The sequence below is a fragment of the Xyrauchen texanus genome, chromosome 22 (assembly GCF_025860055.1).
Source record: "Xyrauchen texanus isolate HMW12.3.18 chromosome 22, RBS_HiC_50CHRs, whole genome shotgun sequence".
NCBI classification, from domain to species: Eukaryota; Metazoa; Chordata; class Actinopteri; order Cypriniformes; family Catostomidae; genus Xyrauchen; species Xyrauchen texanus.
The window spans coordinates 14,167,455-14,194,463 of NC_068297.1; the positions used below are offsets into that span (position 1 = coordinate 14,167,455).

Consider the following 27,009-nt stretch of genomic DNA (forward strand, 5'->3'; position numbering starts at 1 on the left):
GCGCGGGTGTTTAGCCAATGCTGAAGTGGGCGCATGCACAGTAAACCCAGCTGAAGTACTGCTGCGGCTGAGGCCATGTAACCTCAGAGGCGTGAGGCTGTTCATCTGAAAGGACGCGGCTAGTCGCTGAACGTAGATAATCTGAAAGGACGCGCGCGCCGTGTAGATAAGCGAGCCGTCATCGCCATGGAGTCTAGTTCTATTCCAAGGAAGGAAATTGCCTGACTGGGCTGTAGTGAGCTCTTGGTCCAATTGACTGCAAGACCCAAACTGTTCAGATGACTGAGGAGAACTGTCCTGTGAGACAGAAGCTCCGCATGTGACTGTGCCAAAATCAGCCAATCGTCCAAATAGTTCAGAATTCGCAAGCCCTGACTCCGCAGGGGTGCGAGCACCGCATCCATGCACTTCGTGAAAGTACGGGGTGCTAAAGACAGGCCGAACGGAAGGACGGTGTATTGATAAACCTGGCCGTCGGGCTGAATCTCAAGAATGGCCTGTGACGGGGATTTATCTGAATCTGAAAATAGGCATCTTTCAGATCGAGAGAAATAAACCAGTCTCCCTGGCGCACATGCGCAAGGAGTTTCCTGATTGTAAGCATTTTGAACGGTCTTTTTGAGCACCTTGTTCAAAACCCTGAGATCTAATATTGGTCTTAGGCCACCGTCTTTCTTGGGGACAAGAAAATAACGGCTGTAAAACCCCGACTCGCTCAGAGAAGGTGGCACTCTCTCTATGGCCCTTTTGCACAGAAGGTTTGCTATTTCTGAACGAAGCATGCAGGCTGCTTCCGTGTTCACAGTAGTTTCGAGCCGCGCTCTGAAGCGGGGAGGGCGGCGATCGAACTGTAGCAAATAGCCCTGTTTTATTGTGCTTAACACCCATTTGGATATCCCTGGGATAGCTTTCCACGCTATGAAGCGTAACGCTAGAGGGTGAATGGCCAAGTCGCCCTGATTGCCGCACACAGCGAGCTGAACAGAATGTGTGAGCGCGCTTACTGTGCTTATGCATGACTGCTCGCAGACAGCAGGGACAGGCTGTTCTGTGAGTGACTTCCCGATTGAGGTGAATGGGGAAAGAGTCACATCTGTTAAGTGATGCGCGAGCATAGTCACAGGCATGGGACTTACATACAGAGAGGTGTTTGCTGGCCGTGTGACAGAGCGGGCAGAGAAGGGTCACGCGCACTGATTCGTGGGCGCGTTTATTGACTCTAACACTCGAGCTGGCTGTGCCCGCTTTATGTGAGTGGGCTCTGATAGGGACACGGGAAGTGTAATGCTTGTTTGTAGAGGTGAACACTGGATTGTGGGCACATTTTCTACACAAGGCATGTTTGCTTTTTACAAGATTTCTTTGGGTCACCGTGAAAATGGCATTTGAGTGCAGGCAAGCGGGCAGTATCACCGGCTTGTTGGCTGCTGAATCCACCACTGCAGTAGCCTGATAGAAGGGGACTGACAGGGGGCGAAGCTTTGACGGTGGTCCGGCCGCGGCGGGACTGAGCCGTCGTTTCCTCAACAAAGCTAGGAGGACTTTGGTTTCTCAGGCTTCAGTGAAATCTTAGGCCGAGGCCCGCGGAGGTCTGCGGCGGCTGTCTGAGCGCGTTCTAGGGCGGCCGCCCTGTCGACGCTGAGAAGTCTGGCTTTGCTGAGCTAGGCGCTGTGAAGAGGCTCATGCAGGAGGCTGGTCACGTGGGCGGCCTGCAGAGGAGCTAGCGCGACGAGGCATGAAGAGATTCATGGCTTGGGTGGCTTTCTGGACTTCCGAGAAACGGTCAACAATGCCACTCACCGCGGAACCGAAGAGACCGGACGGAGAGAGCGGCGCGTTGAGGAACGTGGAGCGTTCAGCTTCTCCCATGTCGGCTAGCGTTAGCCATAGGTGTCTCTCGGTCACAGTCAGCGCGCCATGCACTTCCCTAGGGCTTGAGCTGCAGCTTTGGTGGCGCGAAGTGCGAGATCCGTCGTGCTCCTTAGATCTGAAACAGCCTCTGGGTGCCTGCCTTTCTCATCCCACTCTCGAAGAAGGTCCGCTTGGAGGATCTGTAAAACGGCCATGGAATGCAGAGCAGATGCGGCTTGGCCGGCGGCGGCATAGGCGCGGCCAACACAAGCGGAAGTAGTTCTGCAGGCCTTAGACGGGAGCACTGGCTTAGACCGCCATCTCGCGGAGGGCGGGCAAAGGTGTGCTGCTACCGAATCCTCGACCAGGGGATGGAAGAGTAGCCCCTCTCGGGGGCGGGGAGGGTGAAAGCGAGGCTTGAAGGAGAGGCTCCGGCGAGGTAGTCGCTTCTAACACCGGTTCCGGCAGCCTTTGGGAGCGGCGCTTCTTTCTGCGCGGCAAAACGAAAGGCGGCGCGGCGGCTTCGGTTTTGAGTGCTTTGAGTCGAGCCCGCAGGGTCGACATCGGAAGCTCCTTGCAGAGGTCGCATCCGCCGTCAGCGAGGGCGAGCTCTGCATGTTCCAGTCCCAGGCAGAGAGCGCAGATGAGGTGGCGGTCTCCGGCGCTGAGAGGGGCGCTGGTGTGAGGCATCTTTAAAAAGACGCTCGTTGCTCTTTTTGTGAAGTTCGCTGAGGAACTAGCTTGCTCTAAAAAGGATACGTCGCCGGATGGCGTAGCTCGCAGGATGGCTGAAGGTGGCGAAGACGGCCGGCTTCTTCAAGTGCTGTCCAAGCTTGCTAGATGTCCCTCGAACGGCGACGCGGCTTCTGCAGTTCAGAGATGCGAGGAGCTTCGCTGAATAAATGAAAATCGGGGTTCCAGCCTACGAACTTACGCTTATATGCACTCTAGCCACGCCCATTCTGGCGGGCTTTGATACACTGACGGCGCGGGCGCCTGTCATTGGACGCGAGTTCACTCAAGTTCGTCTATAGGCTGCAGCAGTTGCCGCAGAGCAACCAATGAGCTCGCTAGCTAGCCCGCTCAAGGTATGCAGCTGCTGCACTGCGTTGACAATGGATACAAAATTAAGGATAATTTTTTGGCTTCAATATCTCAGAAAAGATGAATCTTTCCCGTAGCGTAAGCTAGCTTACGCAATACGAGAGAATCTCTCGTAAGAGAACTACAGGCTGATACAGATATTTAGCCTCATACTCGCCTTATTTTGTTATTGCTTAAAAATGTTGTTTTGCTTAAGAATTGTGCTTTAAATATGTACAAGAGCTATTTTATTGTTCTAACAATTAATTATTTCTTAATTACCGATTCTGTACAGTTTTATACTAATATTATTTTGCACTTATTTTTATTTTTTATTTTACATTTTTATCCCCTTTTCTCCCCAATTTGGATTGCCCAATTTCTACTCCTTAGTAGGTCGTCGTGGTGACTCGGAAGTCTTGGTTGCCTCCGCGCTTGTCAATCTGCTCATCTTATCACGTTGCTCGTTTTGCACGACACCGCGGAGACTCCCAGCATGTGGAGGCTCATGCTACTCTCCACGATCCATGCACAACTTGCCATGCGCCCCATTGAGAGCGAGAACCAGTAATCGTGACCATGAGGAGGTTACCCCATGTGATTACCCTCCCTAGCAACTGGGCCAATTTGGTTGCTTAGGAGACCTGACTTAATCACTCAAACTAGCGACTCCAGGGGTGATAGTCAGCATCAGCACTCGCTGAACTTTCCAGGCTTCCTGTTTTGCAATTATTAAAGAATGTTTGTGCTTCTGTTTTTGAACTAAAACTAAATTAAAACTAACTTTACATACGATGATAGAACATCATATTTTGCATATTCAACCTGCTTTACATTTTCTGGATTTCATTTATGGTGTATGTTTTATTTGGTAGGTATTTTTTTGTATTTCTTTGAAAAAGATTGCAAACTTCACTATATTTATGTAATTTTAAATAAACTTTTTCATTTCTATTTTTTTATGCTTTTGACCAATATGCTGATGGTTTTAACTTGGTCAATATTTGGCCATTAAATATTGGGGGTCAATACATCTGTACTTCCCTGTTATTATCTGTTTAAAGCAGTTTGCAGTACAGGTAACCATTTTATGGCCTTGCCCTTGACATATGGCCCAAATTTAAACACTGAAACACAAAAAATTGTACATGTGCTGGTTTTGTGAGTGATTGTGGTTTGTTGCTTTGCAGCATAGACTTCCAGAAGAATAATCCAGTTCACAAACTAAATGACGAGGAACTCTTGGTCTTCACAACGGTAAGACACTCCAACACTTTGTTTTTCTCTCACTGACACAGTTAGCACACTCTTATATTATAGGCATATAGGCACATTTTCAATCTAATCAATGGATTGTATGGCAACAGATTTCTTTTAGTCACAGTTTAGCACTTAAAATGTGGCAGTTTCACTGGCAAAGACAAACAAATTGTGAAATGGTCTGGCTTGCTTCCGTCTCTCTGCTGGGGACAATAAAGTACGAGAATGAGGTGCTGTGCTTTGGACATTTGTTATTCTGGTCAAATCCAGCACACATGATCTTTCTCTATTTCGGACATCTGTAGACTGTTGAAGATTTGCTTTCCAGACTTTGGAATGTGGGGGAGAGAGACCGAGAGAGAGAGAGATTTATTATTTTGACATGTCTTTTATATTTTCAAATGTAGCAATACTCTGACAGCCTCTGCAAGAATGACAGACAGGTTGAAGATTAATGTTTTCCTTTTTACAACCCCAATTCCGAAGAAGTTGGGACAGTATGAAAAATGCTAATAAAAACAAAAAGGAGTGATTTATATTAACCATTTGCTATATTGAAAGCACTACAACTACACATTATATGATGTTATAACCTGTGAATTAACCTGCAACACGCTCCAAAAAATGTGGGCAGTCGAGTGTTTACCACTGTGAAATGTCACCATTTGTTCTAATAACAGTAATTAAGCATTTGGGCACTGAAGACATAAGTTTGTTTAGTTTAAAAAGTGGAATTTTCCTCCATTCATCCATTCTGTAGGTCTTTAGCTGCACAATTGTACAGAGTCTTTGTTGCCATATGGTGTGCTTCATAATGCACCAGACATTCTCAATTGGAGACTGGTTAGGACTGCAGGTAGGCCAGTCTAGCACCCACACTCTCTGCTCACACAGCATGCACTTGAAATACGGGCAGTGTGTTGCTTAAAGTTGTCCAGCTGGAAAATGCAGGGATGTCCCTTGTATAAGACTGTGCTGGACGTTGGTTAATGTCCAAAATTTGTACATATATGTCTGCATTCATGATGTTCTCACACTGTGCATGTTTCCTATGCCATGGGCACTTGACTCTAGGGCTGAAATGATTATACTACGTTAACGACAATAAAAAATTGTCGACAAAAATTTTCGTTTACAAGAGCGACCTGGCCAAGAACACAACAAAAACACCATTACAAATAACATGTAACAGAAAACAATTTACAAAAATTGAGAAAAGAAGATATAAAACAAAATATATAGTCATGAGCAGTCAAATATCGCAAAGGCAATTTCCAATAATACTATATTCAATATTATTCATAAGTGTCATAATATCAGCCAGTGGAAGTTTTGGGGGCGTTATACTTAAAACCTTTTTTACCCAGCTGAGATCTATCAGGGAAACGGTCTTTTGAGCAAAGATTATACAGAGATACAAGATGATAAATAAATGGGTGACAGACCACATATAAATTTTTTAATTAAACAATACTAATGTAAGCGCTTTGCCGCCTTCATATGTCCAGAACCAGAAACTCAGCTTTGGCAAATACAGTAGAGTGCAGTGATGAGATCCACAACCACAACCAGTAAAAAAAAAATATATATAATATCAAGATTTGTTTTATATTGCCGTGGGGCATGTATATACATTAAATCACTAAAGTCAAGTGGAGATTGCAGATCCTAGGTACTTTCTTGCACTGTCCGAAAAGGAAAAATACATTCTGAAATAAAAACCTAATTAAAGTTTGAGTTTCAAAACAATTTGATCAATATAAGGCATGACAACTGATTATCAAGTACATCAAGATCATTTGCATGGTACTTCAAGGTTTTTTCCAAATGCATGGTACTTCAAGGTTTTTTCCAAATAATTCAACTGTGCAACTCTCTCTCGCTCACACACACGCATGCACACACACACTCACACACACATCCATATATCTTGTATCATACGAGTCTGCTTGCTCTCTGAGTCTATAGATCTAATGTTCCTGTTCCGTGAGCAGCTTGTGAAGCTGTGACTAATGCTCTTCAGCAGCTCTTTAAGGTTCATTTTCGTAGGTGATGTTTCAAATTGTCGTCCTCCTGTGTTGTTTTCTTCTTTTTTAATTTATACTTGGGTTACAGCCGTGCCGGTCTTCTCGAAGTCTGAATCCATTTGCATTCATTAGAAGTTCCCTTTCGCTTTCTCTCTGAGGACTAGGGCTGCTCGCCCTCGCCTCTCTGTTTAAAGCTTGATGTCTTTATTTTCACGAGCAATGAAGCGAGTCCACCGCTCTCCTGTATTTGGCTGCACACTCCACTCTACTGGTTCTTTTGGATTGTTTTTGTGTTATGGCCAAGTGCAATTTTCCCCAAAGTATTAAGTGACTTTCCCAGACATCTTTAACCTTCAGAGGATATGTTCATATGTTTTGACAAAAACAAGCACCTGTTCTCATAGCCACGGCACTGAGATGTTGGTGGTCTCACCATGATATTACTCTCTCCTAATCAACACTTCAAGATTATACCTTTAAGAACCCAATTAGGTCTGGTACTGTACACTTTAGTTTTCCATCTGTGGAAAGTTTGATGGTGACTGACAAATTTTGGCAACAATTCTAAGCCATTTTGAATAACGTTGTCGACACCCTCTTCAAAGATGTCACCACAAGACATCAGATATGCCAATCGTAGGCAGAGACCCATCAAGGTACGTTTGCATTAGGCAGGAGGCTATTACAGAGAGGGCAAAGCAGTGTAATGATTTGGAAATGAAAATAAAAATATATTGTGTCTCTTGATTCTGATCCAGGGGTTTGCATCATATACAGCAAAAGCTGTTAGAGGCATGTCCCTCTGGAAAAATAATCTACAGATTTAGGAAGGAGCAGTGGGTTCAAACACCAGTTTCCTGTGAACCACCAAGCTCTGCTTGCTGGATGAGTCTAGATTTTAAGCAGGCTGGAAATAAAACTATATGGGGCAGAATGAGGCACGAGCCTGTTGGGCATATGGATGAGTCATAAATGTCGACTGTTTGCCCAAAAATTTATGTTAATTGGTCTATCCAGATTTGGTTTTCTTAGTTTGGGTATTTTAATAGTTACAATAGTTAAAAAATGGGTGATAACCATACTTGAGTGTGCATTAGTTTTTATTGTAGGTAGTGTGCATTACCCTTCTGTTCCATTCTCTTCTAACTCTTTTTCAGTGCAAGAACGCATCTTATTAATGCCTCATATGAAATGCAAAAATGTGATCAGGTGAACCAGAAACCAATGCATCATTACTTTAACCTTGTGGTAGGGATGCTTCAGATTAAATCATGTATATATCAACTAGACAAGCACAAACCTTTACTGCTCGTGTACCACACGCTGACTATGATTTGATATGTGATCTGATTTAAGCTAAACGTTTTGGAAGGAATCATTTTGCTGCATTTTTTTGACACCATGTGAGTTGCCAGTTTATAAATAATGCTGAATATAAAGTTGAGCTGTAAATATGTTATGGGGGAATATTGTTGGTCCTAAAAAAAGCCAAATATAATGTCTGATTTCAACAGTAAATTTATAGAAGTACAGCATGCAATATTTTACAGGATAAGCATGCGCTGCCATTTAAAAATATATTTTTTAAAATAATATTTTAGAAGTATGTAATCAGTGATTTTAATACTATTTTTAAAATTACAATAATAATGTCAAATATATAATAGACCATGTGCAAGCATATGTATTTAGCATAATTTTGTATTTTCAGTTTAGCAAAATTATCAATATTTCTGTTCTGGTATGCAGGGTGGGCAGGACCCCGACATGAAGTGCATTTTACACGGCTACTTGGGAAATAAATAAATGTACATGAAATAATTATTTGAGCTGAATTATTATTAGAGAAGAAAGAGACTGTGAAGTCTCCAGAAACAGCTGAATTCTGTTAGTGTTTATATAAAGCAAATGTGACCATCTGACTCGTTATCCTGCTTATTACAAGACCACTTTCAAAATAAATACATAAATGGACATTGAATATTGTTTTGTGTTGAATCGTTTAATTGGTTTACTTGTAGAGATCATAGAGTGGTACGACAATTAGGAAAGACAAATTGCAATATCCGTTTGACCATTGAAATATCACTGGTTAATCCCTGGTTGTGTAGCCATTATTTAGAAATATCAGACCCCTGGATGGCGCATTTGATCAATTGTAATAAAGTATTCCCAAAAGTGGTGTAATAATTGTTGATTATTTATTATATCATAAACCCTAGAATGTGATGGATGGGTGGGGTTCTTCAGTGTGATTGCCTCATCAGTAGGCTGTGCAATGCCAGGATTTTTATTTTTTTAACTGTCCTATTACACTCCCTAAATAACTTTCCTGTATGTTCCATTTTACCAATGTATTAGCTATACAGGGTTTCCTATTTAATCTGCCTTATAGTCCTGGAGCCATCCAAGAATAACCAGAGAGATGGAGCATAACGAGGGGTGGGGACCGTCCTATATATGGCAGGATTATTTATGTTCTTCTGCAAAATGAAGTCTTTTCAGAGGCATGAAGGGGATGCTTTGTGGCTGAGTTAGCACTTCTGTGGAAACAGCAGGGAATACTTTCATAGCCCATTCATTTAATGCTGCAAACGCACTTGTTTTTCCTCATTTAATAATTTCTTCTGTAGGGTGGGAAAATTATAGAAATGTGTGTGCATTGTGGATGCTGCAGAAATGTCCTTTCGCAACGATGGATGACATCTGGTGAATTCCATCTCTCTGATTTTAATGAACTAGAATCATCGATTGACCTCAAATACCATTTGCACGCAAAGCCGATAATGATTGTATTGAATGAAGCATTCCTATGATGTGGTAACAACTGATAAATCATTTAGAACCTATTTGTTGTTGCACATTACCACGATCTGTAAGCCATCAATGGGCATTTGCTTTATCACACACTGTCCCATATTGACTAATGCTATCTCAAATCAGTCTGATGGCACTTTTGGCTGCGGTCCCAGATACATATTAAGCCCGGTGCTGGATTACACTGTTAATTGGCAAATCACAAAACCCTTGGTAGTGAAAGGATTTGTTAAATCTCTTTTAATGAAGAGGGTTTTTAGAGATGCTATTCCCCGCGGCATGTCTTTATCACCCACATTTGTAGGCATTTTTTTTTTTTATAACTTTTGAGATGCCAATTAATTTTATTCATGTTAATTTAGGATTGATTCAGACCTAAATGATTAGTGGTGCTTTCTGTTTTTTTTTTTGTTTTTTTTAATTGCTTATAGTTTGGGTAAACCCCTAACCCTAAGTATTAAACTTCGGCACATATCTCATTCCACACTGTTTTCTCTACAGACATTAATGGTATCTCAAATTTGTGACTGGTTGAGGACATGTGTGCTATTGCTTTAAGTGATTGGGGGGAAAATCCTTACTTTAGACTTACTTTGGAGAGTGACCCAAGCCATATCTTTGGATAAGAATATCATTGACTTGTGGGTGAGATTTTTGAGTTGGGCCAGTAAGAACCCAAAGATCAATGCCCTGGTAACCACCCACAACACCCTTTTTTTTTTGCATGGTGTGCCCCACTCTCATTTTCTTCAAAATGTTGGCAAATACATCTACCCAGTAAAGAGAGAGACCAGTATGGACAATGAAGTGTCAGAGTTGAAATTTCAATCAATGAAGCAGCGCGTTTACGGAAGACAAATTTCTCCACATTTCCGAAGACAAAAGACAGAAACAGAAAATTATATATATATATATGCTTTGAAAAAGTATGTGCCCATCCTGATTTCTTCTGTTTTTGTGTATATCTCTTACTAAATTGTTTAAAAAAAAAATTCAAACAATTTTTCAGAAAACAAAGGCAATCTGAGTAAACACAAAATACATTTTTAAATGATAATGTTATTTATTGAAGCAAAAACTTTATCCAATACCAACAGGGCATGTTTGAAAAATAATTTTCCCCCTTAGTTACTAAATCCCAAAATCTATGAAACTGCATTCATAATGGGGTTCAGCTGGACTAGACACACCCAGGCCTGATTACTGCCAGCCTTGTTCAATCAAATAATTTTTTACATTTACATTTATGCATTTGGCAGACGCTTTTAGCCAAAGCGACTTACAGTGCACTTATTACAGGGACAAACCCCCTGGAGCAACCTGTCTTGCTCAAGGACACAATGATGGCGGCTGTGGGGATCGAACCAGCGACCGTCTGAACAGTTCTGACTAACAGTTATGTGCTTTAGCCCACTACGCCACCACCACTCCAAAATCAACACCTAACACCACTGTATTTGGCTAAAAGGTCTCATCCAGTAGCACAATAGAAAATCCAGAAATGTTGAGGAAAAAGGTGATTAGAATACATAAGTCTGGGAAAGGTTACAAAGCTATTTCAAATGCTCTGGGACTCCAAAGAACCTCAGTGAGAGCATCATCTCCAAATGGAGAAACTTAGCGCAGTATTAAACCTTGCTAGAAGTGGCCAACCTTCCAAAATGTATCCATGAAGTTACAAAAATGCCAAGGAGAGCATCCATAGAACTGCAGGTCTCTCTTGCATCAATTAAGGTCACGGTTCATGACTTCACTATCAGAAAGACACCAGCCAAAAATGCCATCCATGGAAGAATGGCAAGGTGAAAACTACTGCTAACCCAGAAGAAGATTAAGGCTTGTCTGAATTTTGCCAAAGCACACCTTGATGATCCTCAAACCTTTTAGGAGAATGTTCTTTGGACTGGTAAGTTGAAAATGGAACTCTTTGGAAGACAGTGGTACCGTTACATCTCAGAATTCCACAAAAAGAACATCATACCCACGGTCAAGCATGGTGGTGATAGTGTGATGGTGTGGATGCTTTGCTGCTTCAGGGCCAGGGCAAATTGCAATAATTCAGGAAAACATGAATTGTGCTGTCTACCACAAAATCATAAGAGAACCTCCTGTCATCAGTCCATGAGTTGAAGCTCAAGCGCAACTGGATTATGCAGCAAGACGATGATCCAAAGCATAGGAGTAAGTCCACCTCTGAATGGCTCAACTAAGCAAAATTAAAGTTTTGGAGTGGCCTAGTCAAAGCGCTGACTTGAACCCGATTGAGATGCTGAAGCAGGACCTTAAATGGTCAGTTCATGCTCAAAAACTCTCAAATGTGGCTGAACCAAAATAGTTCTGCAAAGAAGAGTTGGGCAAAATTCCACCTCAATATTGTGATCTCCAGCTAGATGGAAGTGTTTGATTGCCGTTGTTGCTGCTAAAGGTGACACAACCAGCTATTATTACTATTATTTTCAAGGGGCAGTTTGTTTTTCACATGGGTGATTTATAGGTGTTGGATAACTTTTTTTGCTTCAATAAATTTTTTTTTGAAAACTGTATTTTGTGTTTACTCAGGCTGCCTTTGTTTTATGTTATATATAGTTTGAAGATCTAACACAATTTAGTATGAAAAATACACAAAAATAGAAGAAACCAGGAAGGATTTCTTTTTTCACAGCACTGTAGGCGTATACAAATTAATTGGAACAGGATTCTGATAGGTGAGCAGTGCAGATAATTCTAGTAAACATTTCCAAATATGGTGAACTGTTGAAATATGCTAATTATGTTATTTAGCGAATGAACCACAAAGGCTACATTCACAATGCAGCTGAATGTGGCCCAAATCTGAACTTTTCACTCACATGTGACACCGCTCTGTTAATTGAATGACTGTGTGAACAGCCACAAGCACTTTGAATCTGACATTTTTTCAAATCCAATCTGGGCCACTTTCATATGTGGAAATAAATCTGATACATATCTATTTTTTCCGATGTGCCTTCAGTCTAAAGGTCAGATTTAATGATGATTTTTTTTTTTTATATATATATATTTTTTATATATACAATCCAACTGAACATTCACCTGTTGTGTGCCCGATTTACAGCGTTGTATGCCTATAATGGTTTAAAACATTTCATTTCTAGTCATATCTTTTTTTAGTTAATGCATTCAGTTCCTTTTACAGAAAATAAAATTATAGGCTTCAACAGTTTGATTCAGCAGTTCGTTTTATTTTCACATAGTATAATATGTGCTTGAAACGATGCAGAAGTATATTTATGTAACAGCTCTTTGCTCATGTGACTCGTGCAGTAAAGCGTTTCTATGTTTCTCGATCTGTATCAAAACGCAAATTCAAGTTAATGGAAATGTAAAATAATTGCAGATAACAACTCTTACCTTTTAGAATAACTGTATGTAATGCAGTTTCTCTTACGAGAGGTTCTCTCGTATTGCGTAAGCTAGCTTACGCTACGGGAAAGATTCATCTTTTCTGAGATATTGAAGCCAAAAAATTATCCTTAATTTTGTATCCATTGTCAACGCAGTGCGGCAGCTGCAGACCTTGAGCGGGCTAGCTAGCGAGCTCATTGGTTGCTCTGCGGCAACTGCTGCAGCCTATAGACGAGCTTGGGCGAACTCGCATCCAATGAGAGGCGTCCGCGCGCTCACTGCATCAAAGCCCGCCAAAAAGGGCGTGACTAGAGTGCATATAAGCGTAGTTCGTAGGCTGGAACCCTGATTTTCATCTCTTCAGCGAAACTCTTCGCATCACTGAACCGGAAGCCGCGTCGCCGTTCGAGGGGCATCAAGCAAGCGTGGACAGCGCTCGAAGAACCCGGCTGTCTTCGCCACCTTCAGCCGTCCTGCGAGCTACGCCATCCGGCGACGTATCCTTTTTAAAGGCAAGCTTGTTCTTAAAGAACTTCACAAAAGAGTACGAGCGTCTTTTTTAAGATGCCTCGCTCCACTTGCGCCTCATGCCGCGCTCCTCTCAGCACCGGAGACCGCCACATCATCTGCGCTCTCTGCCTGGGACTGGGGCATGCAGAGCTCGCCCTCGCCCGGCGTATCGCGATCTCTGCGAGGAGCTGCCGATGTCGACCCTGCGGGCTCGACTCGAGCGCTCAGGACCGAAGCCGCCGCGCCTTCCGTTCAGCCAGCGCAGGAAAAGCGCCGCACTCAAAGGCTGCCGGAAACAGTGGTAGAAGCGATTGCCTCGCCGGAGCCCATCCCTCGAGCATCACCTTCACCCTCCCGCCCACCGGGACACGCAGTTGCCGCCGAGCGGCTGCTCTGCTGCCATCTCGGACGAAGAAGCAGAGGATAAGGGCTGTTCCATCATGGCTTCGGACAGCGAGGAGTGGTCAGGCTCACACGCCTCCTCCTCGGCCCAGGAATCCAGCAGGACCCGCGCCGGAGTCGAAGGAGAACTAACACGCCTCCTCACACAGGCCGTCGACCGCCCCTTGAGCAGGCACCCAACAGACTTGACGGCTGCTTTCTACAGAGCCGCCGCCGCGCAGCACCCGCTACCCGGGCCGCTCCCTTCCTGCCGGAACTCCACGCCGAGCTTTCCAAATCATGGAACTCGCCTTTCTCAGCCAGGGTCCGATCCCACGTCTCCACCTCTCTTGCTTCGGTGGACGGCGCCACTGAGAAGGGCTACGCTTCCATCCCTCCGGTCGAGGATGCGGTAGCAGCACACCTTTGCCCGCCCTCAGCGAGATGGCGGTCTAAACCAGTGCTCCCGTCTAAGGCCTGCAGAACAACTTCCGCCTGTGTTGCCCGCGCCTATTCCGCCGCCGGCCAAGCTGCATCTGCTCTGCACTCTATGGCCGTCCTACAGATCCTCCAAGCAGACCTTCTGCGGGAGTGGGATGAGGAAAGCAGATCCAAAAAGCCACACAAGCCATTAATCTCTTTCTGCCTCGTCGCGCTAGCTCCTCTGCAGGCCGCCCACGTGAGTCTCCTGCACGAGCCTCTTCACAGCGCCCAGCTCAACAAAGCCAGACTTCTCAGCGTCGACAGGGCGGCCGCCCTCGATCGCGCTCAGACAGCCGCCGCGGACCGCAGCCCCCCCGCGGGCCTCGGACTAGAATTGCGCTGAAACCTGAACAACCGAAGTCCTCCTAGCTTTGTTGACAAAACGACGGATCAGTCCTGCTGCGGCCCTTCAGGCTACTACAGTGGTAGATTCAGCAGCCAACAAGCCGGTGTTAACGCCCGCTTGCCTGCGCTCAAACGCCGTTTTCACGGTGACCCAAATAAATCTGGTAAAGAGCAAGCATGCCATATGTGTAGAAAATGTGCCCACAACCCAGTGTTCACCTCTACACACAAGCATTACACATCCTGTGTCCATACCAGAGAGCAAACATGTCTTATGTGTAGAAAATGTGCCCACAATCCAGTGTTCACCCCTACACACAAGCATTACACATCCCGTGGCCCTATCATGGCACACTCACATAAAGTGGTTACGAACCGCTCGAGTGTTAGGGTTAATAAACGCACCCATGAATCCGTGCGTGCGCCCATTCTCTGGCCGCTCTGTCACACGACCAGCCTTATGTGTAGAAAATGTGCCCACAATCCAGTGTTCACCTCTACACACAAGCATTACACGTTCCGTGTCCCCATCAGAGCACACTCAAAAGCGGTTACGAACCACTCGATTGTTAGAGTCAATAAATGCACTCACGAAAACGTGCGCGCACCCATTCTCTGCCCGCTCTGTCACACGGCCAGCAAACACTTCTCTGTATGTAAGTCCCGTGACTATGCTTGCGTATCACTTAACAGACGTGACTCTTTCCCCATTCACCTCAATCGGGAAGGCACTCACAGAACAGCCTGTCCATGCTGTCTGCGAGCAGTCCAGCATAAGCACAGTAAGCGCGCTCACACATTCTGTTCAGCGCACTGTGTGCGGCAATCAGAGCGATTTGGCCACTCACCCTCTAACATTACGCTTCAAAGCGTGGGAAGATATTCCAGGGATATCCGAATGGGTGTTAAGCACAATAAAACAGGGCTATTTGCTACAGTTCGATCGCCGTCCTCCTCGCTTCAGAGCGCGGCTCGAAACTACTGTGAACACGGAAGCAGCGTGCATGCTTCATTCAGAAATAGCAAACCTTCTGTGCAAAAGGGCCTCCCCTGAGCGAGTCGGGGTTTTACAGCCGTTATTTTCTTGTCCCCAAGAAAGATGGCGGCCTCAGACCAATATTAGATCTCAGGGTTTTGAACAAAGCGCTTGCAAAAATACCGTTCAAAATGCTTACAACCAGCAAACTCCTCGCGCATGTGCGCCAGGGGGACTGGTTTATTTCTCTCGATCTGAAAGATGCATACTTTCAGATTCAGATAAATCCCCGTCACAGGCCATTCTTGAGATTCGCCTTCGACGGCCAGGTTTATCAATACACCGTCCTTCCGTTCGGCCTGTCCTTAGCACCCCATACTTTCACGAAGTGCATGGACGTGGCGAACTATTTGGACGATTGGCTGATTTTGGCACAATCACATACGGAGCTTCTGTCTCACAGGACAGTTCTCCTCAGTCATCTGAACAGTTTAGGCCTTGCAGTCAATTGGACCAAGAGCTCACTACAGCCCAGTCAGACAATTTCCTTCCTTGGAATAGAACTAGACTCCTTGGCAATGACGGCTCGCTTATCTACACAGCGCGCGCGCCGTGTGCAGCGACTAGCGTCATTTCAGATGAACAGCCTCACACCTCTGAAGAAGTTTCAGAGAGTGCTAGGCTACATGGCCTCAGCCGCAGCAGTACTTCAACTGGGTTTACTGCGCATGCGCCCGCTTCAGCATTGGCTAAACACCCGCGCGTCTCGCCGGGCTTGGGCCACAGGCCGCCAGCCAATCAGAGTGACTCAGACCTGTATTTCAGCTCTGCAGCCCTGGACAGTGGCCGAGTGGTATCAGCGGGGAGTGATGATGGGAGCTGTATCTCGCCGAAAAGTCATCTCGACAGACGCGTCCAACACGGGTTGGGGTGCGGTCTGCGAGGGCTCTCCGGTTTTTGGCCTATGGTCAGTTCAGGAAAAGCTCCTTCACATAAATTGTCTGGAAATGATAGCGGTCGAGTACGCGCTCGTGCGCTTCCTCCCGATCATTCAGGGTCACCACGTCCTGGTCCGTTCGGACAACAGGTCTGTGGTATCCTATCTAAACCGTCAGGGCGGTGTCAGATCCAGGAACCTCTTCCGTCTGACGAAACGCATACTGAGTTGGTCCCAGCGCCACCTGCGCTCGCTGAGGGCGACGCACGTGCCAGGCCACCGGAACGACGGCTCAGACAGACTGTCCAGAGACAATATTCCCCCAGGGGAATGGTCCCTGCACGCTCAAACAGTCCAGACATTATGGGGCATATTCGGCAGAGCAGAGATAGACCTCTTTGCGTCAGAAGAGAACTCTCACTGCCCAATATTTTTCTCGAAGCGAGGACGCGCTGGCCCAGGACTGGCCCAACTGCCGCTTTACGCCTTCCCTCCCGTCTCGCTATTGCCACAGGTAATGCAGAGGATCAGGGAAACGCACCACTCGGTGCTCCTCATAGCCCCACGCTGGGAGAATCAAACATGGTTCCCGGAGCTTACGCAGCTGTCACTGACAGCGCCGTGGCCCATCTCAGTGAGAGCAGATCTCCTCTCGCAAGCTCGCGGAACGATCTGGCATCCCCACCCAGAGCGCTGGGCGCTACACGCGTGGGTGATCAACGACTACCCGTCGCTTTGCCAGAAGGAGTAATAAACACCATCATACACGCTAGAGCCCCCTCCACGAGAAGACTCTATGCGTCAAAATGGTCTGTGTTTTCAAAATGGTGCACCGACAGAGACCTGGACCCACGGACATGTGGGGTGTCGCCGCTGCTCGTGTTTTTACAAGAGCTGCTGGATAAGGGCTGAACCCCTGCACGGCCAGTCACAGGGTAAAAACGAGCTGGTCATCCGCTTCCTCAGGGGAGCTAGAAGGATGAACCCTCCGCGCCCCCCATCGGTTCCTATCTGGGACCTTTCTATAGTTCTCGAAGCTATGAAAGCCCCCCCTTTCGAACCGCTTCAATCCGTGGATGTGAAACACCTCTCACTTAAAACTGTCAGCGCTCCGTGTCTTGAGTTTGGACCAAGTGACTCCAAGGTCATTTTAAAACCTAGACACGGCTACGTCCCCAAGGTGGTCGGTACTCCTTTCAGAGCACAGATCATTTCTTTGTCGGCGTTACCAGCATCTGATAGCGAACGCGACGCCAATCTCCTTTGCCCAGTCAGAGCACTGAGATTGTATACTGCACGCTCCGCATCTTTCAGAAGCTCCGAGCAGCTTTTCGTTTCGTTCGGAGGGCGCACCAAAGGTCTGCCGCCTCGAAACGGACACTGTCCAGATGGATAGTGGACGCTATTGCTGCAGCGTACGGCGTCAAAAGACCTACCATGCCCGCTAGGCATTAAGGCTCACTCCACTAGAGGCATGGCCTCCTCGTGGGCATGGTCCAGCGGGATTTCCATTCACGACATATGTGTGGCAGCGGGCTGGGCTTCCCCTCCACCTTTGTCAGATTTTACAATCTGGAAGTATCCGCTCTGCAGGCTAAACTGCTAGCGGTTTAATACGCTACAGCTCCCTGGTGAGCTGCATTAATGGGACACAGTCCACACAGACCAGCACCGCCGCTCTGTCTATGTGCTTATGTACTACACACACACTGGCCCGCACTCTTGCCGGCCAAATATTAATTCCCCACTCACAAGGGCTCCCCGGGTCCCCTTAATTCCCTGGGGCTCATGCAGTGGATGCTTGGCGCTGACAGCGTTGACAAAGGGTTCCCGTGAGCGTAAGCTAGCTTACGCAATACTGAGAGAACCTCTCGTAAGAGAACGAATTGGTTACTAACGTAACCTCGGTTCTCTCTAGATGAGGAACGAGTATTGCATAACCGGACGTGTTCAGCGCCACGGCGATTTTTCGCTTCATTCAATGAAAACCAGGGTTCCAGCCTACGAACTACGCTTATATGCACTCTAGTCACGCCCTTTTTGGCGGGCTTTGATGCAGTGAGCGCGGACGCCTCTCATTGGATGCGAGTTCAGCCCAAGCTCGTCTATAGGCTGCAGCAGTTGCCACAGAGCAACCAATGAGCTCGCTAGCTAGCCCGCTCAAGGTCTGCAGCTGCCGCACTGCGTTGACAATGGATACAAAATTAAGGATAATTTTTTGGCTTCAATATCTCAGAAAAGATGAATCTTTCCCGTAGCGTAAGCTAGCTTACGCAATACTCGTTCCCTCATCTAGAGAGAACCGAGGTTACGTTAGTAACCGATTCGTTTTAATGTATAAAATCCATATTTTCCTGTTGTCCTTTGATTTTATGATGTCTTGCTCATAATGTTGCATTCCTGTGCTTAAATGGTAATTCAATTCCACCATAAGACTGCAAATATCTTTATTTAAAATGAATTTATTCATCTGGTTTTCCATCACTTGCTAATATTTTATAAGTCTGTTATTAAGTGTCCTATTCATGTAAAAATAAATAAGTTAATTCATTGCACATATAAACATAACAAACATGTCTGGGAGCCGGTCTAAATGAGCAAGCACTGTTACTGTATTCCTGACACAAATCAGACCCTCAGTCACCTTCTCAGAGCTCAAATACATAAATGACCTTTAAAATTCATAGTTGTAACCAGTGTTGTAGTACTCGAGACTCGGACTCGTCTCGGACTCGGTCTCGAGACCATATTTTAATGGTCTTGGTCTTGTCATGGACTCGTGTGCATTTTGACTCGGTATTGACTCGTACTCGAACATTTTAGGACTCTGACTTATTCCCGAGTCCACTCGAGTCCAATTCAAAATATTTTTCATGATTATTAATGTATGTATATAATATTTCTTTAAATTGATTGACACGCCCAGTGATTGGTGATTTTCTAGTGCGCAACTGCGCATGACTTGAGACTAGTTAGCGCAAAGGCAGCAAGATTCCGGTCAGGTAGGGAGGATGTGAGCCTCTAGCAATGTGTGAAAATGTCTGCTAAATCAACCATTATTCAGTTTGCCTTTAAAGGACACAAAGAATTAATATGCAGTAAGACTTTTAAAAGGAAACACTCTGCAACATGTACATTCTGCGGGACTTCAATTACAGAAGCAAAGGTTATTAGTTACATTTAGAGAGTGGACTGATATTTCACCAGCTTAGAAGAACTGATAATATTTTTTTAAACCAATATCACTAAGTAAATAAATGTAAATTAGGTAATCAACCCTCTCTGGTCTCGGTCTCGACTCGGACTTGACTCTCTCTGGTCTCGGTCTCGACTCGGACTCGACTCTCTCTGGTCTCGGTCTCGACTCGGACTCGACTCTCTCTGGTCTCGGTCTCGACTCGGACTCGAGTGAGTTGGTCTCGACTACAACTCTGGTTGTAACATAACCAGAATAAATGCACATGGTTAAGATGATGATTATTACTTTTCGATTAAAGCAATTGCTTGTGAATTTATTCAACTCATCAATAGGCCAAAGAGACTGGGGTAAACCAGCCCTTTCAATAAAATGTAAAAACCTTGTTCATATTTCCTTGTTACAAGGACGTATTTCTCTTCTTGATCCTTCCTGGACACTGCTGTTCTTGGTGATGTAAAGAGTATCATCATTTGCATCAAAATACCCCCTCTTAAGTGCCAAACCTGCTTTGGTTTCAAAGAGCTGCCCATACAAGTTGAATTGCAGGGTTTTAAGGTTGTTCCAGTCCGATCCCTGATGCTCGTGATGCTACATGTGGTAGTATCTTTCCCAGATCCCATCAACCTTAGGTCCCAGCAATTGGCAAAACCATCTGGCCAGTTTACACATCCAATATCCCAGAGTTCTTTGCTGTCAGCACTTTCCCATCCTGGAAAGTCTTTTTACCACTAGGCCACTAGCGGCCATCTCCAGGGTTTGGCATTGGAGCTACTTGCTTGCGTCAGTGGTTTATTTTCTGATGATCATTGAACCCCCATAGTTTCCCTCTGGGCAGGGGTCTCAATCCTCCTACACCTGGCAACGCAGAGATGGTGTGATGTATGTAATATGAGCTTGTGTTTATTTGGTTGTATTGGGCTGTTTCCTTTGCTATGATACCCTTGAGCCCAGTACTTTGTTGATCTCACCCAGTGATCTCTGGCCAAGTGTAGTGCACTATTGCATCATGTGCCTAAGTGCATATCAGGCAATAGGAAGCTCTTTTAAGGTCCTATCAAATCTAATGATAAAGGAAAAGTTCACAGAAAAATGAAAATGAATTTACTTACCCTCATGTTGCACCAAACCTACATGACCCTTGGGACCATAAAAGAGATGTTAGGCAGTGTGTTATTCTTTGTTATCATTCACTTTTTTCTTTGCATCTTCCATGGAATGAAATTGAATTACGATAGAGGCAATCATTCAACCGAGCATCTCCTTTTGTGTTTCTATAAAAGAAAGTTATAGCCTACATGTTTGGAACAATATGAGGGTGAGTAAATGATGACAATGTTCATTTTTTAGTGAACTATACCTTCAACATCTGCATGTTCACTCATAAATCCTTTGTTCATGGAGATGGGAGTCTCAGGTTTGCACATCTTGAGAATATTTCAATTAACACTCATTTGAGCCTGGACCTCATAGGGTTGGGTGGCCTTCTAAACATGATGTCATTGTACAGATTTTGGTAGGAATAAAATCTCTCATAACACCCTTGTTCTTGCTGAGGGTTCCTCTCCAGCCATGTAGAAATGAGAGAACATCTAGCTTTTCTCCAGCTGTGTGCAAAGAGCAAAGTGGTGTCAACTCAGTGCTTTATAAAACCGCAAACCACTGTCAATATTATTTGTGGAACAGAAGCAGATTTAAAAAAAATTATGTGCGATTTTCATAAGCTTTAGCAGACTGTATTTTTGTCTTACTGAAATATCCATGAAAAGATCCAGATGTTGTTTGTGTGGTTTCGGCGAGCAGTTTTTTTAATATAAGATGGCATACAGGCTGGGCGAGATGAGCGAAGGTAATATGTGAACCATCACCCACATCTACAGGTGACTTTCCTCTGCTGACCTTTCAGATTTAAGGGTTGGAGGATTAGATGTTAATGAGACATTTCCACATTCACTGTTGAAATATGCACCTGACTCAGGCCTAATTTGTTTCCCCTCCCTCACGTCTCTGTGCGTAGAAAAGTTTATTTATGAGAAGGTAGTGTAAAATTGTACAGAAATTTAAATTGTAATCATTCGCTCACCCTAATATTGTTCCAAACTCATATGACTGACTGTGTTGGGTGGAACACAAAAGGAAATGTTAGGCAGAATGACAGCCAAAGTCACCATTCACTGACAGAATTTTCATTTTGGAATAACTATCCCGGTGATGTCTATTTGTTCATGGATATTAAACATGCTTTTGTACATCATTTTAAACTGTGATTTTAAGACTTGTCCTTGTGTTTTCCTAAAGGTCAAAAGACCAGCTATGACAATTTAGAGGTTTTAATACCATATGATTGATTGCACCAAATACACTTTTGGGTTTAACACCTGTGTGCCTACAGTCCCCTTTTCTCCCAGCTGTCAAATGTAATGTTCTTTTGAGTTCCTTTATGTTATTTGCCACCAATTTGACCTTCGTCCACTGATCTGCTATCGCTGGTCTCCACTGGCTGGTTGTGTGTGCAGGCATCTTTCCAGTCTACATGTGGATCCAGGAATCTGCAGGCTGGTTAGATGGTTGTCACGTGCCCAGCAAAGATCACAATTGTTTTTGGCAACCTTATATGTTAAAGAATTTGCAGCAAGTGATGTTTCTGCATGATGTTTTCTTCTGCTTACTGTATTCACAAATACAAATGCACCATTTGTCATCGAAGAACTTCCACAAATGCTGCTTTTGTATGTCCTGAGATGGAATTTAATTTCAGCCATGCACGCACTTTGCAGTAATGTGACATTGATTTATTTGGTGATGAATTCCAGAGAAATGACTTTCGCTCTTCAGATCTTTACTTGTTGGGTGTGCCATCAGTAATGTGTCACCTGACAAGCAATTTCAAATCCTTGTAATGCTGATACCATGCACAAGTAAAGTGCGTAAGTGTCGAAATATATTTTTTTGTCTTTACAAAAAGCAAAGACTGAAAAGACTGTTTCATTGCCTTTGCAGTCAGAGAGAACACACTTGCCATGGAAGAAATGAGTAACCAGGTACAAATATTGTTCATTGTTTTTGTTGGCCTGTTGCTTGTCTGCTAAACAGCATTACATTCAAAGCAATGTATTTGTTTCTTAGCAAGATGCAGTGTTCGATTTTATGTTCCTTATTTCTGAAGTTGGTTTTGTTTTTTCCCCCCCAACATATGCCATTCAGACACTTTTTGTAGTTTTTACTTTTTCAAATTACACTTAATTCACTTGAAATGTTGATGTATTTAAAAGCACCTGCTCTAATTCTATTATGAATTCTACAGTGGCTGCATAGACATGAGATGACTAGAGTCAACTTGTTGACTCCGGGATGGTTTCCAGAAGGAATGACCAGTTTAGGCTGAATTTCAGCTCTAAACTGGAAAGTGGAACTATTCAGATTGAAAACAGGTCAGCTACTGGGGTAAATTTATAGCCCTGGCATTTATGTGTCTGTCCCACCATAAATCTTTTGGTTCCACGAGAGCATAATGTCTTTACCAGAGGAAAGCTTTGCTTTTCATGTACATCTCTAAATAAATTCATGTGCATGTTAGAAGGAATCAGCAACCTTTAAAATGAAATTAAGTAATCGTCTGTTAAAAATGGTTTCATGGAATAATGAATATTCCATTAGGACCCACAGTACTTCTTGTGAAAGAAAAAAAAAAAAAGTAGTGAAAAAGACAATGCGGTACACCTTTTATCCATCTAAGAACAAGAAAATAGATGCTACGTTGTGCGAAAAGAATGACAGCTCCCTTCCCTTTCACCTGAGAGCTGCCTTATCGCTATTGAAGGCTTTTACATGGTTCAGTGCTTACTGGTTAACCTGGCCCATAAGGGTAGGACTTCTTGCACGTCTACTCAACTCTGATCAGTGGCATCCAGACCTCAAAACAAATTATGCTTCCCAACCCAGACCTTCTCCACCCCTCTGGGGTACATTTCAGAGTAAATAAGACATATCACACTACCTTACTGCCACCACTGGACAGCACACAGTTTTGTGGGGGCTTGTAGAAGCTGGCAATATGTGGAATATCTGTCTTCCTGAATTTGAGAAGTTGTTCACTGATATGGACCTTAGCCATAACCAAACACCTTAAGATTGTAAGAAGCTGAGTCATAGCAATGCTGGTACACTTCCTAAGCAGGTTATGCATGCTTTCATCGCTAGCTCAGGGACATTGTGTTGGATTGGATGATAACCTCACAGGACATGGTGGCTTTTGCCTTTCACCTCACCATGACTGCCTTTGGTCAATGCAGCCACCAGAAACTTTGAAAACTGTTGGGGATGTCACGGTACGTTTATCCAACTACTGACTAAGAGAAACTTTGGTTTAGTAAAACTACATTTATTGTCATCTCAGGTCCAGAATATGTACATGACTTACAAATGTGCTTAAGTTATTGTGACATGATAGATTCAAGAAGAGTGTAGGGAACCTACAACAATTTTCTACAAATTAGATTGGAATCTTAAGACAGATTTACATTTGAAGAGGGCCAAGTCAGAGATTCTGAGTCTTTTTAAGGATCCCTTGACCAGATGTAGGTTGAGATTTGAGTAGATTAAGTCAGCACGCCCATGGACCATATACTGCAAGTGTATAGGATTGGTTAAGTTGGTAGGGACATATTGCAAGGAGGACATTATTAAAAATGTTGATTTTAAGAATGCGAGAAATAGTGTCTATTGGCACAATATTTCCTCAAAACAATTAAATATTAGCCTGTTTTTTCACTAACACTTTTGATCACAAATGTCTAATTTTATTTCCTGTATTTTATTAAAAACAATTTGCATGGGCAGACTTATTTTAACGAGCTGCTTGCTCTGCTCACACCCATGCCCATGTTGTCATAGAAACACCACATTCTAGACACACATCAAATATTTGTTTGCTACATTTATCTTTATAAACATTTCAGATGAATGCATTAAAATTATCAACTTAATTTGTATTCCTAAAATAATTTGTATATCATGCAGTCCCACTGGCCACCACTAAATTCTTAACTTGGGATGGCAATCAGTCGTATTGGCAGTTATACTAGCATTTTAAAATCCTGCACCTATACAAACGACTGTGATTGGTGCATCCTGAACAGCGCTGAGAAAAGTAACAGGTGCCACATGACAACACCTTTTATGCACCGCTTCAGAAGACGTTGGACAGAAAATTTACACATGAATGATGGTACTGAGAATTTTTAATAGTCGTTAAAATGAAAATAAAAACAAATGTAAATTTAAAATTGCTGATGTTGGTTGGAACATGATACCTAAATCTTAGCCTATGGTTTACTGACCATCTGACCACAGTATTGTTCCAATCTGGTTCATTGGATGCTATGTAGTTTCCGGGAGTCTGGTTGCACAGGATTTATCAGTACAACAGGTAACAAAGTTATGTTCAGTGTGGTCCGGAATTTCTCCTGATGGACTTCCCACAGAGGAAAGTAAATTATATTGGTTTGGAACAACATTATGCTGAACCAAGCAGACTTTTGCTCCATGGTAACACAAGCTTGCTACTTTCAGCGTCTTTCTCATTATGTGCATTAATGATCTGAGAGTGAAGAACCATTTACACAGACTCATTGAGAAGCTTTCTCTGTAACGGGTGCTAGTTGGTTCTAGATGAAATGGTAGGATATCCTTTTCAACAGATGGTACTCCACACCCTTGAAATATGGTTGATGCTTACATCATCTGTTCGGTAAACCACCTTTGCATGTCAAAGTGCTTCCTGAACAGTTTTAGTAAGTGACGCTGTTCTCCGGTGGTCACAATGGTCATTCCAGTGGGCTAAAATATATTGACCCTGTTTCAACCAGTCACATCTGTTTAGGTAGAGCTATGAAAGGACAATTCCTACTTTCAAAATTTCTTTTCTTGTCACTTTTAGTTAAACGATTTAGTTAATCCAGAAAATTAAAAATTTACATTATTTTCTCAGCCCTCATGTTGTCATTTCAAAACCATAAGATTTGTTCTCTACCATGGAACACACAAGGAGACATTTTAAACAATGTTGACGTTGCTCTTGTTCATACAGTTAAAGTGAATGTGAGTGAGGCAAAAATTCTACCTTACTCCTTTTGTTCCACAGAAGAAAGTCATACATTATAAGAAAAACTTGAGGATGATTTAATGATGACAGGAAATGTAATGTTTGGGTTGAACTAACCCTTGAAGTAATTCACTCATGCTCAGAGGCATCAGATAAATATATGTTAACTCCGGCACCTCCTGCGAACCCAGGTCCACATGTGTGGACGTTGCATTTTGGCATCGCTATACGCAATGCATAATTTAATTTAAACCGACTGAATACTGTTCAAAACACTCTACACTGACATTTAAGGGAAAATCTTCTGGCGCGCCTCTTTATGTGACACAACATTATGACGTTGATTTCCATGAAGCACTCCTACGGGCATCAACAGAAGTGTCTCTGTTAAGAAACCCCTGAGTTTTTTTATTGAAACCTGTTTGGTTGTAAAGAGTAGCATCTCTAGTTTGGATTGATATGCTACTTTAAAAAATCCTGTAATTTCTCTTCATTGTAATAAAAAAAAAATGTATGGGATACTTCATATGCCACTGCCTGAACCTTGGTCTTAGGATGGACCTCACCGAACCTCACCAAAATGACCTGCTGGTTGAACTGCAATGCACCTCACTGTTCTCTCTCTGCATCATCTTTGTCTATTGATTTACTACGCTCTTGAAAGGAATACGTAGATTTCATTTAATTGCCAGCAAAAGCCTTCATCACCCAACTAACAATGGACAATTGCATCTATGTGAACTTCTACTGTTACTAAATGATGGATTTCAAAGATATTAGTTGTTATTCTTACAATACAAACTTTTTTTTTTTTTTAAACAATGGCCCTTAAAACTTTGTTGCCTATTTTTAAACCATGTCTTACACTACACACACAATTTATATTGGCATTTATTCATGCCGTTTAGCCAGAGGGGAACTGGCCCCCAGGGTGAGTCTGGTTTCTCCCAAGGTTATTTTTCTCCATTAACCAACATCTTATGGAGTTTTGTGTTCCTTGCCACAGTCGCCTTCGGCTGGCTCACTGGGGTTCACTTATACTTGTTTATTTTTATACACAAGTTACAATCAGATTTTAATCAAATACCATGATGGCTCTAAGACTTTATAGATATTACAGATTAATTTTCTGTTAAAGCATGATATTCTGTAAAGCTGCTTTGTAACAATGTGTATTGTTTTATATATATATATATATATATATATATATATATATATATATATACATATATACATATATATATATATATATATACACACACTCACCTGAAGGATTATTAGGAACACCTGTTCAATTTCTCATTAATGCAATTATCTAATCAACCAATCACATGGCAGTTGCTTCAATGCATTTAGGGGTGTGGTCCTGGTCAAGACAATCTCCTGAACTCCAAACTGAATGTCAGAATGGGAAAGAAAGGTGATTTAAGCAATTTTGAGCGTGGCATGGTTGTTGGTGCCAGACGGGCGGTCTGAGTATTTCACAATCTGCTCAGTTACTGGGATTTTCACGCACAACCATTTCTAGGGTTTACAAAGAATGGTGTGAAAAGGGTAAAACATCCAGTATCGCGGCAGTCCTGTGGGCTGAAAATGCCTTGTTGATGCTAGAGGTCAGAGGAGAATGGGCTGACTGATTCAAGCTGATAGAAGAGC

General features: G+C 43.4%; 1 protein-coding gene across 1 annotated transcript in view; it reads left to right on the forward strand.

Moving 5' to 3' along the window:
* Positions 1-27,009, forward strand: part of ttc27 (tetratricopeptide repeat domain 27) — a 126,309-nt gene that overhangs the window by 50,830 nt on the left and 48,470 nt on the right. The window contains exon 9 of the mRNA XM_052153802.1: positions 4,125-4,191. Coding sequence (XP_052009762.1) covers positions 4,125-4,191 — 67 coding nt within the window. The remainder of the gene's footprint in view (positions 1-4,124; positions 4,192-27,009) is intronic.